Source organism: Kryptolebias marmoratus, linkage group LG11 (assembly GCF_001649575.2).
Source record: "Kryptolebias marmoratus isolate JLee-2015 linkage group LG11, ASM164957v2, whole genome shotgun sequence".
In the NCBI taxonomy this organism is placed as follows: Eukaryota; Metazoa; Chordata; class Actinopteri; order Cyprinodontiformes; family Rivulidae; genus Kryptolebias; species Kryptolebias marmoratus.
The window spans coordinates 4,444,999-4,460,629 of record NC_051440.1 but is presented as its reverse complement, the minus strand read 5'-3'; the positions used below and the strand labels follow the sequence as shown (position 1 = coordinate 4,460,629).

Below are 15,631 nucleotides of genomic sequence, written 5' to 3'. Positions count from 1 at the left end.
GGGGGGTCGGTCGTAGCTTTGTACTTAAGGCAAAAGTGTGAAAAAAGATGCTTCTGAGGTCTCCTTATTAAGATCAGACCCCGTTTACTGCCCCTCCGCTGCTGCAGTGAAACCAGCCCATTATATTGTTTTGGCATCTGGCCCCAGTAAATCGAGGAGATTCAAAACAAGGACACGAAGCGGACAAACAGGTTTTAGGAGGCGCTGCAGAGCTAAAATCCATCTAATCCAACTAATCACAGTCCGACTCTGGAACCCCCGAAAATGAACGAGCACGTTTCCCCAAAAGAATGTCCAATTAATCAATTAAAACTCAGGATGATAAGTCATATCTGTCGAACCTCTCAATATAATATTTACACCTGACTTGTCTCGTTCTTATCAATGAAAGGCGATGGAATCGGATCATAAAGTGCTAAAATTTGTACAGTCTGGTCTTCATTCCCCGTATAAATTAAATCTATTTCATAGGAGTAAACGAACACAGTGTTTTACTCGACACAACACGGCACACGCCTTGCCTAAAAGACGCCACATTTATAACACTCGAGCTGCAGACAGCATCCTGGGATTTTTAGCAGCTAAAAGCACGTACAGTATTAACTTCGGTGTCTGTCATTAAAACATGAGATGAAACTCGGCTGCTTTCGTCTGCGTTTAGCTTTTCAGAAAGGAGAAAGAAAAGGTTTCCTCAGTGAGATAAACTCTTTTTTTTTTTTGTGTGTGTGTATCAACATGTAAATTTGCCTTCTGCGGGCGGGGCCAGCTTCCCTTCCCCGTCTGCCCGCCTCAGGGCCTGTGTGGGTAGCCCGCCTCGTCGGCCAGGTTGAGGATGTAGTTGGCGACGTCGTTCTCCGTGGGGAAATCCGACATCACCCACGACTCGTTGGCAGCAGTCACTTGCAGGCGACATATTGGACAGTTCCGGCTCTGTCCGCTCCTGCACATTCAGGAGGAAAAAGCATTTGGTTTAGTGTGAATAGGGAAAAATAAAAAAACCTCAATCTGCAATTTGTAGATCCCGGCTCATTGGGGCACTTCACCATTTGTCGATGCATTTCTGACAGAAGCTGTGCGCGCAGGGCAGGATGAGGTCGGCCTTTCCGTCCATGCAGATGCAGCACTCCTCCTCGTCGGTCAGCTGCTTCACCCTGCAGGAAAGAGTCGGACCTGGGTTACAGTAAACTCCTGCTGGACTTGACAGAACAACACCTCACTCGCTGCGACAAATGGGTAAGGAGAATGTTAACCGGATCCCTACTACTGTTGTCATAACACTAACATTTCAGACAAAACACTAACACTAAAAGAAATACTCAATAAGACGGTCGATGAATAAAGAAGCAAAGAAAACTGATTAAAGGCATTCTTTTAAAGGAAGATCATGTTGCTGCGAGCTCTCACAAGATCTGTCAGCACTCATAGCATGTGTTGACAATGACTCTCGGCTACTACCACACCGAATCTTAGCTCAATATTGGTCAATGTGGCCAAGTTACAGCCATTTTTTGTAGCTGCGGCAGCCATCTTAAATTAGACTGACCCCAAACTCTTTCAGCTGTATACAAACAGCCAAAGATTGCTTTCATTAAAATCCATCCAGTGGTTCATGAGATATTTTGCTAACAGACAGACAAACAGACACAAACAAAATTGCTCTTTCCCTTTGGTGATGCCAAGAACTAAAGCATCAAACAGACACACTCGAACAGGCTGCGTGCTCCCGCGGCGCCCGGTGTTGGCGTGTTTCTGACCGACTGAATTTAAGTTTAGAGAAAGTTTTTTTACAAGGCATGAAGTCTTCCATTACATCTTTGCTGATAAAGATGTGGAGGGAGACTCTATTTCTCTTACTGTAGTGATAATTAGCTGTCTGCGGCGGCGCAGAGCGCAGAGTGACGGATCCTGGCGAGCGGAGGGAGCAATTTGATCCAAGGGTGAAGCCAGAGGGTGGCCAATGGTGGCCTTGATCACCACAGATTAATCACCAGCCACCCCAATCTTTCAAGTTTTTATTTTGATTAAAAGTATAGTTTCAAGTAAATGGGGTGGCCTGTTTACATATATATATGTATATATATAAATGTTTACATATACATATGTATATGGCCATATATATATATATATATATATATATATATATATATGGCGATGACCATCTTGGTTTTTGACATGGCAACCCAATTTTAAATAGTAACCTTACTTATGCCTAGATGCATCCACACACCGAAATGGAGGTCAGCACGTTTCTTATTTTTCGAGTTATGCAGCTCACAAGATGGACAGTAGCTCCAAGTCCTTGTGTTGCGATGGGGGACAATATTTAGAGGTACCACTTAAACAGCACAACGCTTTTACTCATTTCCCATCTTGAAATCAAATAATAATTAGAGATGACCAAAAGTCTGTTTTTATTTCAGAGAATGATGCGAGGGAAGTTCTGAATGATGATGATGATGGATGACCGACGGCGAACACACGTTTACTAAGACGGGGGCAGCGCCGGGTGAGTTACGCCATCATATGCGAATGGACTGCGGATGCCTGGGCTAAGGTATCTGCTTTAACTGTTGTCCGAGCTTTCGCGAAAGTCGGCATCATTGCTGGACAGCCCCCTGGCAATGAAACTGACTTCGACAATGATGAGAGGGAACCTAGCAGGTTTGATGACGAAATTGCCCAGCTGTTCAACTCAGACAGAAGATGAGGACTTTGATGGATTTGTGGAAGAAGAATGATAAAACATAATATGTAAAATAATTGTTACATAATAGAATAAAGTTCAACCAAACTCACTTTTTTGTTTCTGTGACCTTTTTTTTTGTAGACCATATGTTTTAGCACGCGCCTTATAATCCAGTGCACCTTGCAGAAAATACGGTACATTAGCTGCAAAACCGTTTTCATTTCCCCTTTAAGTTAACCGATTGCCATATTAGTGTCCCTTACAGTGAACTGAAGACGGGAGATGAGGGAATTTCTTGCCTTTTTTTAAAAAAAAAGCTGATGCTCCTGGACAGTTTTTGAATCATGTTGACGTGCTTTATGACTGTTTTGGTTTTAAAGTTTGCGCCCGAATCAGCAAATACGTTTTGCTTATTCAGATCCCGAACGTGACCACTAATTGGTGGTGCTTCCTTTCTCTGTTTTATATATATATATATATATATATATATATATATATATATATATATATATAGACAAAGACTGCCAGTGTCAATTTTAATGTAAACATGTCCCCAATTAGACGCCCAGTTTTAGTATTGATTAGTATCTTCACTATTAATCGTTGTTTTTTTTTTTTTTTGACAAATCATCTGTGTCCTGACCTGCCCATCCACATGCTGGCCTGGCAGGAGTCTGTGGAGGGCAGCTGGGCCGACGGGTCCTTGATGGTTCCCTCGGCCGTCAGCACCTCAGCAGCCTGGCTGGTGACGTCACGGTACAACTGGATGAACTGGTACAGGTTCATGATTCGGGACGCTTCCACCGTCCCGCTTTCTTTGTTGATCTACATGGAGAGGAGAGCAACAGTGTGCATCCGTTTCAGTCCACTCTCAGGTGGGTTTTTTTACAGCCAGCTGTGGGTACTAACACAAGCTTCCTTCCTCGAGGATTAAAGCCAAAGCTGTTCAAATCCTGTGACGTTTACAGTCTGACAAAATGTACCGAACTACATAAAAAAGCTTCTCTTTTTTTTTGAAGGAACATCTTTTTACTGGAGGAAGAGAAAGAACATATTAGCTTGGCCTAAATAGTTTAATTTATTCCACAAATGATGATATAAATAGGGTAGAAGGAGCCTGTAAATAAACAGCTACAACCCAAAATAACACTGATAACCTTCTGTCACACACTGACATGTAGAGTTTCACTCTCATCTGGCCCTTCCTCCCATAAATCAGCCAATCCTCCTGGCAGTCTGGGCTCACCTTGGTGCAGACGATCCTGACAGCCACCTTCCACAGGGCAGAAGCGTCGGAGCCTGGCTGCACCTCAAACAGTAGGTGCTTCTGCTGTCCAGCTGCTAGCTTGGCCGTTCTGAAGGGGGCAGAGCGGAGACGCACGTTCAGCGCCACGGGAAAAATCTGCGTTGCGTTAGCAGCGGCTCACCGTGTAGTGAATGTGAAATCATTCAGAACAGCGCAGTATTGTGACACAGCAATTACTCTGTCATCAGCTACACTCCTTTATTCTGTCTGTGTTTTTTCTGTTTTACGTCAGAGTGCAATAAAAAAACAAAACATTTACATTAATGCTGGTTTATTCCCTGCCTGCTTGTATTTTTCTTTTTAAATCTAAGAGATAATAGCCTTAAATTAAATTGGCAGAAGTAGCACCTAACGCTAGAGGAATAAGATGGCTGAACAGTGTAAAAGCTTGCCCCTTTTAGTTGGTCACGTTTCTTTAAATGACAGATTCCATCCAATCAAAGCAAAACATCCTGCGCTTGTAAACCGTTCTGCAGTCCTGAACAGGCCGCGACTTACACGTCATTGAGTTCGGCCACTCTGGCCAGAAACTCCTCGTAGGTCAGGTAGCCGCTTTCACGCACCAGCCCTGCGTGCTTCACCAGCTTCTCAGGCAGGTGGCTCATGACCGCCTGACCTGAGATCTGCTGGCCCATCCTGGAAGAAGCAGCACTCACAGGGAGCAGCACCGCATTCACTTTCTGTGGGTCCTGGAGGGGGAAAAAAGCCAGCTGGGACGACACAGCCAGTACTGTTGTCAGGACTGTCGAAGCCTGAGCTGTTGTGGGATTTATGTTTCCTGTTTTTAAAAGGAAAAAAAACAAGAGAGTCAAACATACAATGTGAGCCCCATGGTGAGTTTTTATTCACACGTTAACATGAGTTAAACATCAAGCAGACAGCAAGCTGAGTGAACACCGATTACACAGTTTATAGCAGCTTTGCACACAAGGGGCGCTGAAAATGTTATATCAGCACTCATTTAGGCATATTTAATTTAACATTTCATCACACAAGCATGTGGGCATTTGAGTTTAACATTGATGTCAAATATGGTTATTTCAGTACAGTTGAGTTTTTTTTATATAGAGCCAGCTGCCTTCAAAGATCCCTGCTTATGGACACCTGCTACATGTAGGTGGAACTACAATACAGAAAGGTTTTAGTACTCTGACAGAACTTTATGAGTTCAGCCGTAGTAAATTTTAAGCTGCAGAGTTGAAACCGAGTGTAGTTTGATCCAAAACAATGAAGTAAAACACGATTTAGGCCATCCCGACTGGGTGCTATCAGATCTCAGGATGTCTCTGAATTGCTTTTTTTTTTTTTTAGTATATTTCTTTTGTATTTCAAACATGTTAAAACAGCACAAAATAACACACACACACAAGACCCATACAAAAGTAGAAAATACACAAGACGTAGTGAAGAAAAATAACCTAAATAATGTAGCTGCCACTGTTTCATCTGTTCTAAAAGAAGTAAGAAGAAGAAACCTTAATTTATTCCTACCCCTTATATATAGTTGTCAACACACTTTTTAATCAATATTGCATAATTAATAGCTCAATATAGTATTTATATAAATATTAATGATTTCTATACAAGGAATACATATAAATAAATGGTTTATTACATACAAAAAATAAAAAATAACAATATTTACAACCTCTTAAATACATACATACATATATATGATTTGAAATGAACAGCGTATTTAACAATATACTTGTCCATTTGTATTTATTTATATAATATCCTGTGTTGTGAATTATACCAAAATAATTTACAAAATCAGAATAATTTCATCCATCTTATTGGCGTTGATCCCCTTCCTCCCTGTACCCTGTGAAAATCATGGTTTTATGTTTGTTTTGAAACTGACTGATGTTTTGACATTATTTTATATGCTGTGCAGTTATACTCCAAAAACAGGGAAGCAAAGTCTTTTCAAACATTGTGGATTTTAAAATTCACTGAGCAGAACAGAAAGTGAACAAGTCATTCACCAAACTCATACATGTCTGACTATACACTTATAAAGTCCTGAGCTGTAAAATACTCAGCATGACAGAAACAACACGAATTCTTCAAATAAAAGAGGGAAAAACTTATTATTATTTATGTTATTGTACTCATAGAAAACTGAAACTCATCTTCTTAGCTAAACTAGCATGGCGAAAACGTGTTGTTCCGATCCTGTAAGTATTGAATAGCTGAGGTAATACCTTTTTGAAGAAAGATACGCGTTTATAACATTTTAATATTTCATAAGTGATCCTGTTTAAATTCTACTACAGCAGCGCTGCGCTAACAAGAAGCTTGGCTAGAAACTTCACCAGAAAAACATGTTATTACGGCTGAAAAAGCTAAATTCTTTCTTCTAAAAATATCACTGGGGTTTGTTAAGAGGTTGACAAAAAAAATAACTCACCAGATTTTAACCCCAGGGATATAAGCTGGGGTCCAAACTCCGCTACTAGCTTCTCTATTAGCTGTTGTTGTTTTTAGCGGCGCCGTCTCGTGACGTCACGGTTCGTCGCATATTTTTGGACGTCATGCAGCTGTGGACGCAATGACTTATATGGACGCTTCTTTCTTTGCGTTGTAATATTTGTGTGCCTGCTTTTTTTACCTGTTGTATTTTACACAGCCTATTTAAATTTGTGCCATGCATTAGATTCATTTTTCCTTCCTTGATTGTGATTTTAGGGTCAATAAAAACATAAAAATGACAATATTATTTCAACATAAAAGCAGATAAAGGGCTGTACTGTATGTGCAATAGAAAGTGCTTTGTACTATAAGATAAATAAACTGAATGACAGATTGATAAGTATTTTTAAAGTGGCTTGTAAGCTCACATTTTATATTGATGTTTGTGGAGGGGTGGGGATCCACCTTTTATTGGTATTTTAGAAGAAAAATGACTGATGTAACAAGACAGCTGAAAGTCAAAGGGCAGAAAGAGAATTTAAAAAATCAGAGGATTTTTCTTCTATATTTTCTTCTGTTTATAAGGTGTCATGTTGCCCACATTACAAAGCCTTCCATGACTAATTTGTTGTTTCATCTCTGCTACAACACTAAACACATCACTATTCTATTTTTTTCTATTCTATTCATGACAATAATTAGTAGCCTTTTTTGTTTTCCTTAATTGACCAGCAGAGGGCAGTAAAGTAAAAAAGTTCAAATTTGAGCCTATGAACTGACTGTAGGCGTACAAAAATTTGCAGCTTTGCTCAAATTATTGCCTTTTTAGAAATTAAGTACACCTGAATGTTCATATTTAGCTCTAATCTTCTAAGACAGAGGTCATTTAAAAACCATTAAGAGTTTTCTTACTTGGTTAAAGAAAACACTTTATGTGACCCTTGCGTCCGAAAGTAAATTAAAAACCTTAAAAGGAATGCATATCACCTGCTGCCTTTCGGGACAAAGTTTTAATTCATGATGGCCTCCACAGCCACAGCTCTGTGAGACGTGTTATAGCTCGTAGCGTGTGTTGAGGATGACTCTCAGCTACGACCACGTAAACATTACCTTAGGGGTGGGCAACCCTGGTCCTGGAGGGCCACCATCCTGCATGTTTTCCTTGTTTCCCTGCTCCAGCATACCTCATTCAGTGGGTAAATGATCTCTTCATGTTCTGCAGTAGCCTGTTAATCACCCATTGATTCAAATCAGGTGTGTTGGAGCAGAGAAACAAGTAAAACATGCAGGATGGTGGCCCTCGAGGATCAGGGTTGGACACCCCTGTATTACCTCATCACAGGTTAATGAGCCGCAGATGTACGTCCCACGGCTGCCCTCTGAGAGTTTCATTAAAATGTGTCCAGTTGGTCAGGAGAGAATTTGCTGATGGTACGGAGAAGCCCAAACCCCCCTCCACATGCCCGCACAGACAAGGTAGAAAATACCATTGCTCCACCTTTCCTTTTAGCAATAATAAACTATTAAAGACACATGGCTGCAGAAGGAGAAGGCTCAGGTATTAAACTCTTTCACCTGCAGTCCCTGAGTCCTCTCCAAGAGAGAAGATGTGTCATGAAAGTTACACCAGTGGCTCCCTTACTGTTGTAAATCCATGTTTGAGACAGAAAAAACAAAACTGGGAGCAAATGATTTCATCATGTCGTCAGTGCCAAAGTGCAGTGAAACCGCTGTGAGAAGACACAACAGCATTACAAAGTGGGAGAAGTTTTTACTGTGGAAATATGTTTATTTTTCCTAAGTTATTTTAATAATTGTTCCGAAAACTGGACGACTGTTTTATTTGTTTTGTTTAAATATTAGCAGCCTGTCAGGGTTGCCCTGACAACTCTACATCACATAAATCCACACAAACCTTCATTCCCTCTAATCAGCCATCGAATCTCTGCTTGAAGCTTTTTTATGTTTCATTGTCTCAAACGTCAAATGTAGGAAACAGCCTTTCAGAGCAGCACGCAGCCTGATCTCAGTCACTTTAGGAGTTTTCGACTAAATGCGAGAGGCAAGTAGCTGAATGGGGGTGAAATCATTTCTACAACCATTTGCAATTTCCTCTTGAAATCCCTGCTGTTGATTTATGAAGTCTGAAGCGAACAACGTACAAGTCTGAGCTAGGAGAACAGCACTCTCAGCATATCCTAGTCGTTTTAAAGCATGGGATGTGTTGGGTACTTTTTCATGTGATGTAAAAAAAAAAAAAAAAGACAATGGTGGCACATTTTGAACATTTTTATAAACAGATTCTCTTGAAAATGGACATGAGTATAAAGGCCCCCGGGTACACTTTAGTGTATTTATTTTTTCATATACATCACAATAAAAACTTAAAGCAGTTCTCTGATCAACCCAAGAAAATATGGACTGATTTGCCGTAATTCGAAATGAACCGTTTGCATCAAATCAAGGCGGACAGAAAGTAACCCAAATCTTCACCTCTTTAGTAGTTTTTTTAATTAGCTGACAGGTTGTGTGGTCCATAGGCTGATAGTTCTTATGATGATCCATTCCTGCTGACTGGCTGTGACGACTATGCGTACACACTCGATGTCAAAGCCGATCTTGTGGTCCACATCGGTAACCTCAGTGTTGCCGCCTTTAAACTCCCCTAAGGTGATGTAGGAGGAACACTGTCTTCCCTGTTTGGTCTCCACGGACCTCTGGCCTACCTCCAGAGCTCCGTGGTGAAGAATGTCACTTTGTCGGTCCTCCGTGCCCGTCACAATTTTAATTCTGCTGATTTTAGTCGACCTGTTAAAAATGATGATGAAGAAATCTCCGGTGCATGGAGGTTTCCCCCAGAAGTACTCATCAACGATGCTGCTGTAAGCCTTGGAGGCGTCGTAGTTTTCAAAGACATTGATGTTTGTGTAAATGGCGGCAGGGGGGTTGTCGGGAATATCGATGGAGTCTTCCTCAAAGTCATCATCCTTCAGTTTGTTCTCGACTCCTTTATAGGAGGAGTAGTAGCCCATGTGCTGGAACAGCGAGGGTTTGAAGCGGATCACGTCCTTCTGAGCCAGCAGACCCCTGAAGTGGATGAGGAGCCAGTCACAAGGCATTTCCTGGTAGAACATGAGGAGGAAATGAGCCAGCCGGGGCAGGTCTCTGGAGTGGTACAGCTTCCCGATGTAGCCCAGCTTGGAGAACTCCAGCATCACCCAGTAGGAACCTTCTCTGGAGGTGATCACCTTCTTCAGCGCCGTCAGGAAGTTCCTGGAGCAGCGCACGTCGTCCTCCAGCATCATGTAGAAGTGCGACAGGTTTGTGCAGAAGTTGAGGAGGAAGGCGTAGTCCACGTTCTGCTTGGAGCGAAACCGGACCCGGTCTTCTGGATCGTTGTAGTTCCTTTTCAGCCCGTCCAGAGAAGGATAGTACTCCTCTGGGGCCTGGATGACCAGGAGGCGTCCGGCTATGATGTGGTGAGCAAACTTCCTGGTGATTTCCTGCACCAGGTTCTCACACCAGACCAGGTCAAAGTCTGCCAGATGGACCACAACCACGATTTCCTTCAGTTCTTCATAACTGGACTGATCAAAGATGGACTTGATTGTCTCAAGAAGGTAGTTCCCTCTTTTCCTCTTGACCGATGACAATCCAATGGTGAGAAACTCTGTAAAAATAAGGCACTTTACTCATTTCTCCTTTAGCAATTCTAAATATATTGTTGCTAAAATTTACAACTGATGTCTGTCTGGTGGAAATACCTACTTTTGCGTGGCAAAGGAATTCCAGCGAGATAGCGATACGTCACATTGATCGTCCCAGAGAAATTGGACAAGTCTCTAAACGTGTGCACGTATCTCTCAGAGCCTGAAGGATGGATCAGCGCCTCCCCCAGCTGTCTCTTCTCAGCCTCCTAAATGACAGACAAAACATAAAGACATTTCAGCAAACGAGTTACCAGTTAGCAAAACCAATAAAGGCTTCCCGAAGATCCAAACTTGCCACCACGTATCCATCATCCACGTAAAGGTTGAAAAAGAGCAGGGAGGAGACGAGGAAGACGAGGACCGGAAGCATGGACCGTTTCCTGAAGCACCTCATCTTGTCCACGGACTTCCACAGCAGTCGCATGATCATGCCTCCCGCTGCTGAAAACCAGAGGAGCAGAGGTTTGGTGATTGAAAGCTGGAGAAAAGTCAGCTTGAGTTTCAGTCTGCGTGAACCTCAAAGTTACTGAAGACACACTTCTGTGAATAGTCATGAACTCTACAATATTACTGAGGAAATATGATAAAGCTAGTTGGCTGACAAATGTAGCACCCCCTGCATTAGAGCATGTTATGCAGAATATAAACAAAACAAACAATAAAGAAACAGAACAACTGAAAACACAGATCTGGAATGGTAGCAGCAAGTCAGCTAACCAAACAAACAAAAATAATAGTTTAAATCTCTTAAACAAGGGCTCTGTGAAAAGGTCATGAACAGTTATTTTCTTGTCTAGATAGCTCTTTATTAGCCTCATTATAGAGAAACAGTTTAATTCTGACCAGATTGTCGAGCTAACAGCTAACGGGTAACGCAGCCAATGTCGTCTTTGTGAAACTACTCAAATTTTCAACATTTCTTAGCAGTTCAAGCAAACATAGTTTTATAAAAATTTACATCATCGTCAGTTTTGAATTACACTGTTATTCACATGCAATTTAATTACTTGTGAGCCCAAATAGCAGCTGTAGCTAGCGGAGAGTGGAGTATTTCTGCCAGAAACGTCATACAATGTTCCCCAAAACAACCAGGATACGGATGTTAATATGACAAAATTAGCATTTGCATAAACTGCAAGGAGTTATTTTAAAACAGCAAAAATTGATTTTGGTCATGTTCGGATTAGCCGTTAGCTTGCCTATCTGGTCATAATTAAACTCTGTTCCTACAGTCTGAGGTCGTTTAAAGAGCTTTCTACAATAGGTGGAGAAAACAATTGTTAGTAACTGATTTAACCTTTTAAACTGAGCTTTTATTTTGTTTTAATTAGAGGGATTTGGAGGCCCTGTGATGGAGTTGTGATCTGCCCGGGGTGTCCCCTGCCTCTGCCCCGTAAAAGAAAAGTGGGTGAAGAAAATGGATATACTGGTAAAAGATTTGTATATTTTCCAGACCAAAACACAGAATCATTCTTAACGCACACTATCATGTGCGTAATGGAGAAAAAGCCCAGTGTTACACAAGGACCTTGCTGTCTGACTGTAGAGCGGCTGGGTTAATGGGACTTGCGGAGCTGCAAGTCCCACTGGCTGGTCAACAAGACCAGGACAGCGCAATGTAAATGAGTTCATTTACCATTTAAGTGTTTCATCAATCAAAACGCGGCAGCAGGAACAGATTTATCCTGGCAACAGGTGAAAAATATAAACACATCCTCCCCAAGTGGTTAACTTCCTGTTGAAGGTTGAATATTCCTCGTAGGCGAAGGGGAAAAAAAACCTTTCAAGTTTAAATTTTTGTCACAAGTATAAAACAAATCTAATTTTGGATTGACATGCGGCGCAAAGCCATGTCAGACGTAACTTTCTTTTTCCTTCCTCCTCCTTCCAGGCAAACTCTTCTCATTCCACCTGGGTTTAAAGTCACTCTTAATCCAAAAGCTATTGATCAGTGCCAGCTTTAATCCATTGATGATCATTTGCAGCCCTGAAGTATCAATCACAGGGCCGGACCAGATCTTCATCTTTAATTAGGTCTTGACGAGGTACTCAGCATGACAGATGTGGCCGGCGGCGCAGGGGCCCCACATGGCTGGCTGGAATAGAGGGTTTATCGCAGGATAAAGCGAAACAACTGCAGGCGATGGATCATTTTTCGCCGGTTAATCTATCTGCTTGCAAAAAAGCGGTGTGTGTGTGTGTGTGTGTCAGTCATCCGTTCTGCTTGCGTTTGACAGGGCCGGATGATGTTCCAGCAACCATCAAACTCCGGTGGTTTTTCAAAAATAGAGAAAAAAGAAAAGCTCTCAGCCCAGTCCGGTATCATATTTACCCACAATGTCCGTCCTGTTTGGCACCACGTCCAAGACTCAGGGGCCACAACACGTTACTTACTTCTGACGCCATGTAGCACCAAAGCGCGGCCCTCGATACGAAAAGTGCTGCTCACATGAACAAAGTCAGACCCTTTTGCTGCTCAGTACGACTAAATAACCTGCTGTTGGTTGTGGTTTTGTTCGTAGCTCATGCTCCCTATTTTCTTTTTTTTCTGCGAGGGAAGCGAGGCGTTTTGTGTCGCTGTCACGAAAAAGGCTCCGAGGTGGCACCAGACAGAAACAGCAGCGGCGAGAGTATATAAGTGGAAAGACAATGACAGGTGTCACAAGTCAATATTATGAAAGTCCTTGCACAAAACAACCCTCCACACACACACACCATTATCTGAGACAGCCGCCTCCAAAATCAGATCCTGAGACGACCAAGGAATTTCTAACAGGCACGCTAGGCCGACTGCTTTCTCTGAGCGAAGGAGAATCCTGCTAAGAAATGAGATTTCTATTTTTTTTTATTTTGGTTTGGTTTGTTTTCCTCCTCTGAGTGCATCTAAACAACAAACAAGCCTCCTATAGGTCACGTACATTTACATGGAAATGAAGGTAGGTTCGTGAATAAATAAGCGCCTCATTCGGGATCTGTTTGCTGTAGCTTAAAATGCTTCTCGGCCGAGGTGTTTCTCTTTTTTTTTTTTTCTTTCTTTTTTTTCATGCTAGCAAACTATCAGCATGTATGCCCTGCGAGCTCATTTCAACAACCAAAGTCATTTTAGATTAGAGACGGTAAAATAATAACAGACCGAGGAGAATACCAATGAGCTGCAGCATTTCAAACTGGAATGTATCCTGGGAGGGTTTCTTTTCACTGCTGCAGTCTCTCTGAAACAGAAATGAGAGCTGATTGGTCCTGCCGTCTGTGAGTTTTGTTATATAAACTCTCCAAAAAAAAACTTTAGAGAAGCCTCACCGCATTGTCAAAATCAGAGGACGAAAATACGAGTGATAAAACTTTTCTGGAATCTAGATTTGTTTAAATGTTGCATGAATGAGTTTAGAAAAATAAAACACTTGTAAACTGGAGCCTTTCAGTTTGTGTTTTTGTTGTATGGTGTCATGAACCTGGCCTCTTTGTGTCTGGTTTTTCAGGTTTGAGGTTGCTTTTCTGTCGTGTTGTTCCCTGGGTTTTGTTTGGTTCCTCTCTTGTTGCTTACTCCCCCCACCACACACCCACCCCGTCACTTTCTGTTGCATTCCCTCAGTCAGTTTTGTCTCTCATTTACTCATCAGACCAGCTGCCTTCACTTATCCTCATCCCTTATCCTCCTTGTTGCTTTGTTCTCTCTCTCTTTTTGTATCGTGTTTTGCTGCCCTGAAAATAAAATTTTTTCGTAAAAAAAAACCCAACCTGTCCTTGTGCAAACCTGCGCTCTTCGGGTTCGTCCGACACCAACCCTGACACATGAGGCGGGGCTTATAACCGGGTTTGGAGCAAATAAGGACATTATTGACTTGTGTGAGATGATGTGGATTTGTTTTCAGGAATGCCAGCCATAACTTCCTTGTTTCATCCTGTAGGAAGGCCACCTGTAGCCTCAACCCATTCATCCTCTATATGTTCTTAATCCGTTAAATAAACGACGCACGGTGGCGCTGTAGCTAACTGGGTCAGGCAATGATCGAGCTAATTCATTCATTCATTTCTCAATTCAGATGAAATAAAACATTTTATAACCTACATTGCTCACGTGTTATGAAGGAATAATCTGAAAATTTACAGCCAATCAGAGCGATTCCTCAGCTTCAGCCCGGTGTGAGAACAGATGTTCCAGGAAGTTAAACACAGGACTTTCTATCGCTGACGATTTAAGAACTGGATTAATTTAGACCCATTCTGATGATCAGTTTTTGGCAATAAGTTGGTTACCAGTGGACCGATGAAAAAAATTCAAATTGTGTTTGATTTGTCTTTAAAAGATCTATCTAATGGTTTCAAAATATGTTGTGTTTGATGAGGTTATAAAAATCAGGTGGCCTTGTTATGTATAGTGGCTCTGATGCTCACTAGTCCTCTGCCTCCTTCCTTTCTTTTAGTGTACAGCCTCAGGGTGCTGGATTATCTATTTATCTATATATAATCTAAATATAGCAACAAAATCACTAAGTCGGCAACACTGCTGTAGTCTGAGGGTGGACTCATGTTTGCTAAATCCCTGCTCTGTCTCCTAATCTGATTGAAATTAAGTGTCGTCTTTCCAGATTTGTAATATCTGTAATGTTTGCGATGTACCATCCTTCCTCAGTCGGCTGTTTATGTGACTAAAACAAACATTCTTCTGCAAAGATGCGTGTAAACAGCTCTGAGAGGGGCATTATGGGTAACTGCAGGTTACTGAGAAGGACACACACACACTCTGCTTATGTCTCAGCTTGTCACTGTATGGGAGTGTGAGTCAGATGATAGATTAATTCTGCTGCTGGTGGGAGGCAGGTTCCAAACAGACTCAGACAATCAGGAACAGCTTATACAGACTTGGCTGTAGGGCTAAAAAAAAATTAAAAAAATAAATAAGGAGCCACTGCAGTCCCTGTCCTCCTGTGCGCTGCCCAGACCCCCATCAGTTCCAACAGCACTTGTATGATCCAAACACAAACGCGCGTTATTTTAAAAAAATTTTTGTCTTCAATTTCTAATGGCATTTACGTGAAAACCAAAAATGGTGTGTATGTATGTCTCCAATTTATTTTAAAGTCCAGGCATAAGAGTTTTCCTAGTTGACACATTGCACACTTAACTCCACAAAATATGAAATATTTACGCATAAATCTCAATCTACTTAAAGCACCACGGGAGAAATCTGGCACTAAGTTCCTTTTTTTTTAGCTTCAAGTTCATTCCTTGGATTTGGAGGCACTGATCCTCATGGTCTTGAGCCGGAAAAGGGTAGAGTGCCTTCTCCAGGTCGGGGAAGATGTCCTGCCCCAAGTGGAGGAGTTTAAGTATCTCGGGGTCTTGTTCATGAATGAGGGGAAAAATGGAGCGGGAGATCGACAGGCGGATTGGTGCAGTGTCTGCAGTGAAGCAGGCGCTGTACCGGTCTGTCGTGGTGAACAGAGAGCTGAGTCAAAAAGCGAAGCTCTCGATTTACCGGTCGATCTACGTTCCTACCCTCATCTATGGTCA

At 41.9% G+C, this 15,631-nt stretch overlaps 2 protein-coding genes across 2 annotated transcripts in view; both read right to left on the bottom strand.

The window, feature by feature from the left end:
- Positions 1 to 637: 637 nt before the first annotated feature.
- On the bottom strand, positions 638 to 6,533 carry rnf141 (ring finger protein 141). Its single transcript, XM_017430216.3, has 6 exons — positions 6,406 to 6,533; positions 4,491 to 4,770; positions 3,933 to 4,041; positions 3,330 to 3,511; positions 1,044 to 1,151; positions 638 to 940 (listed from the first exon to the last, which is right to left on the bottom strand). Exons 2-6 carry the CDS (start codon positions 4,625 to 4,627, stop codon positions 790 to 792), a joined length of 687 nt encoding a protein of 228 aa, XP_017285705.1. The 5' UTR covers positions 4,628 to 4,770; positions 6,406 to 6,533; the 3' UTR covers positions 638 to 789.
- A 2,136-nt stretch (positions 6,534 to 8,669) lies between these two features.
- The window catches only part of LOC108244220 (alpha-1,3-mannosyl-glycoprotein 4-beta-N-acetylglucosaminyltransferase C), a 44,774-nt gene continuing 37,812 nt past the window's right edge, over positions 8,670 to 15,631 (bottom strand). Inside the window, exons 3-5 of the mRNA XM_025009088.2 lie at positions 10,413 to 10,558; positions 10,176 to 10,323; positions 8,670 to 10,077 (exon numbers count right to left, since the gene is read on the bottom strand). Of these exons, the coding sequence (XP_024864856.1) occupies positions 8,921 to 10,077; positions 10,176 to 10,323; positions 10,413 to 10,547 (1,440 nt within the window). The 5' untranslated portion in view covers positions 10,548 to 10,558 and the 3' untranslated portion in view covers positions 8,670 to 8,920. The remainder of the gene's footprint in view (positions 10,078 to 10,175; positions 10,324 to 10,412; positions 10,559 to 15,631) is intronic.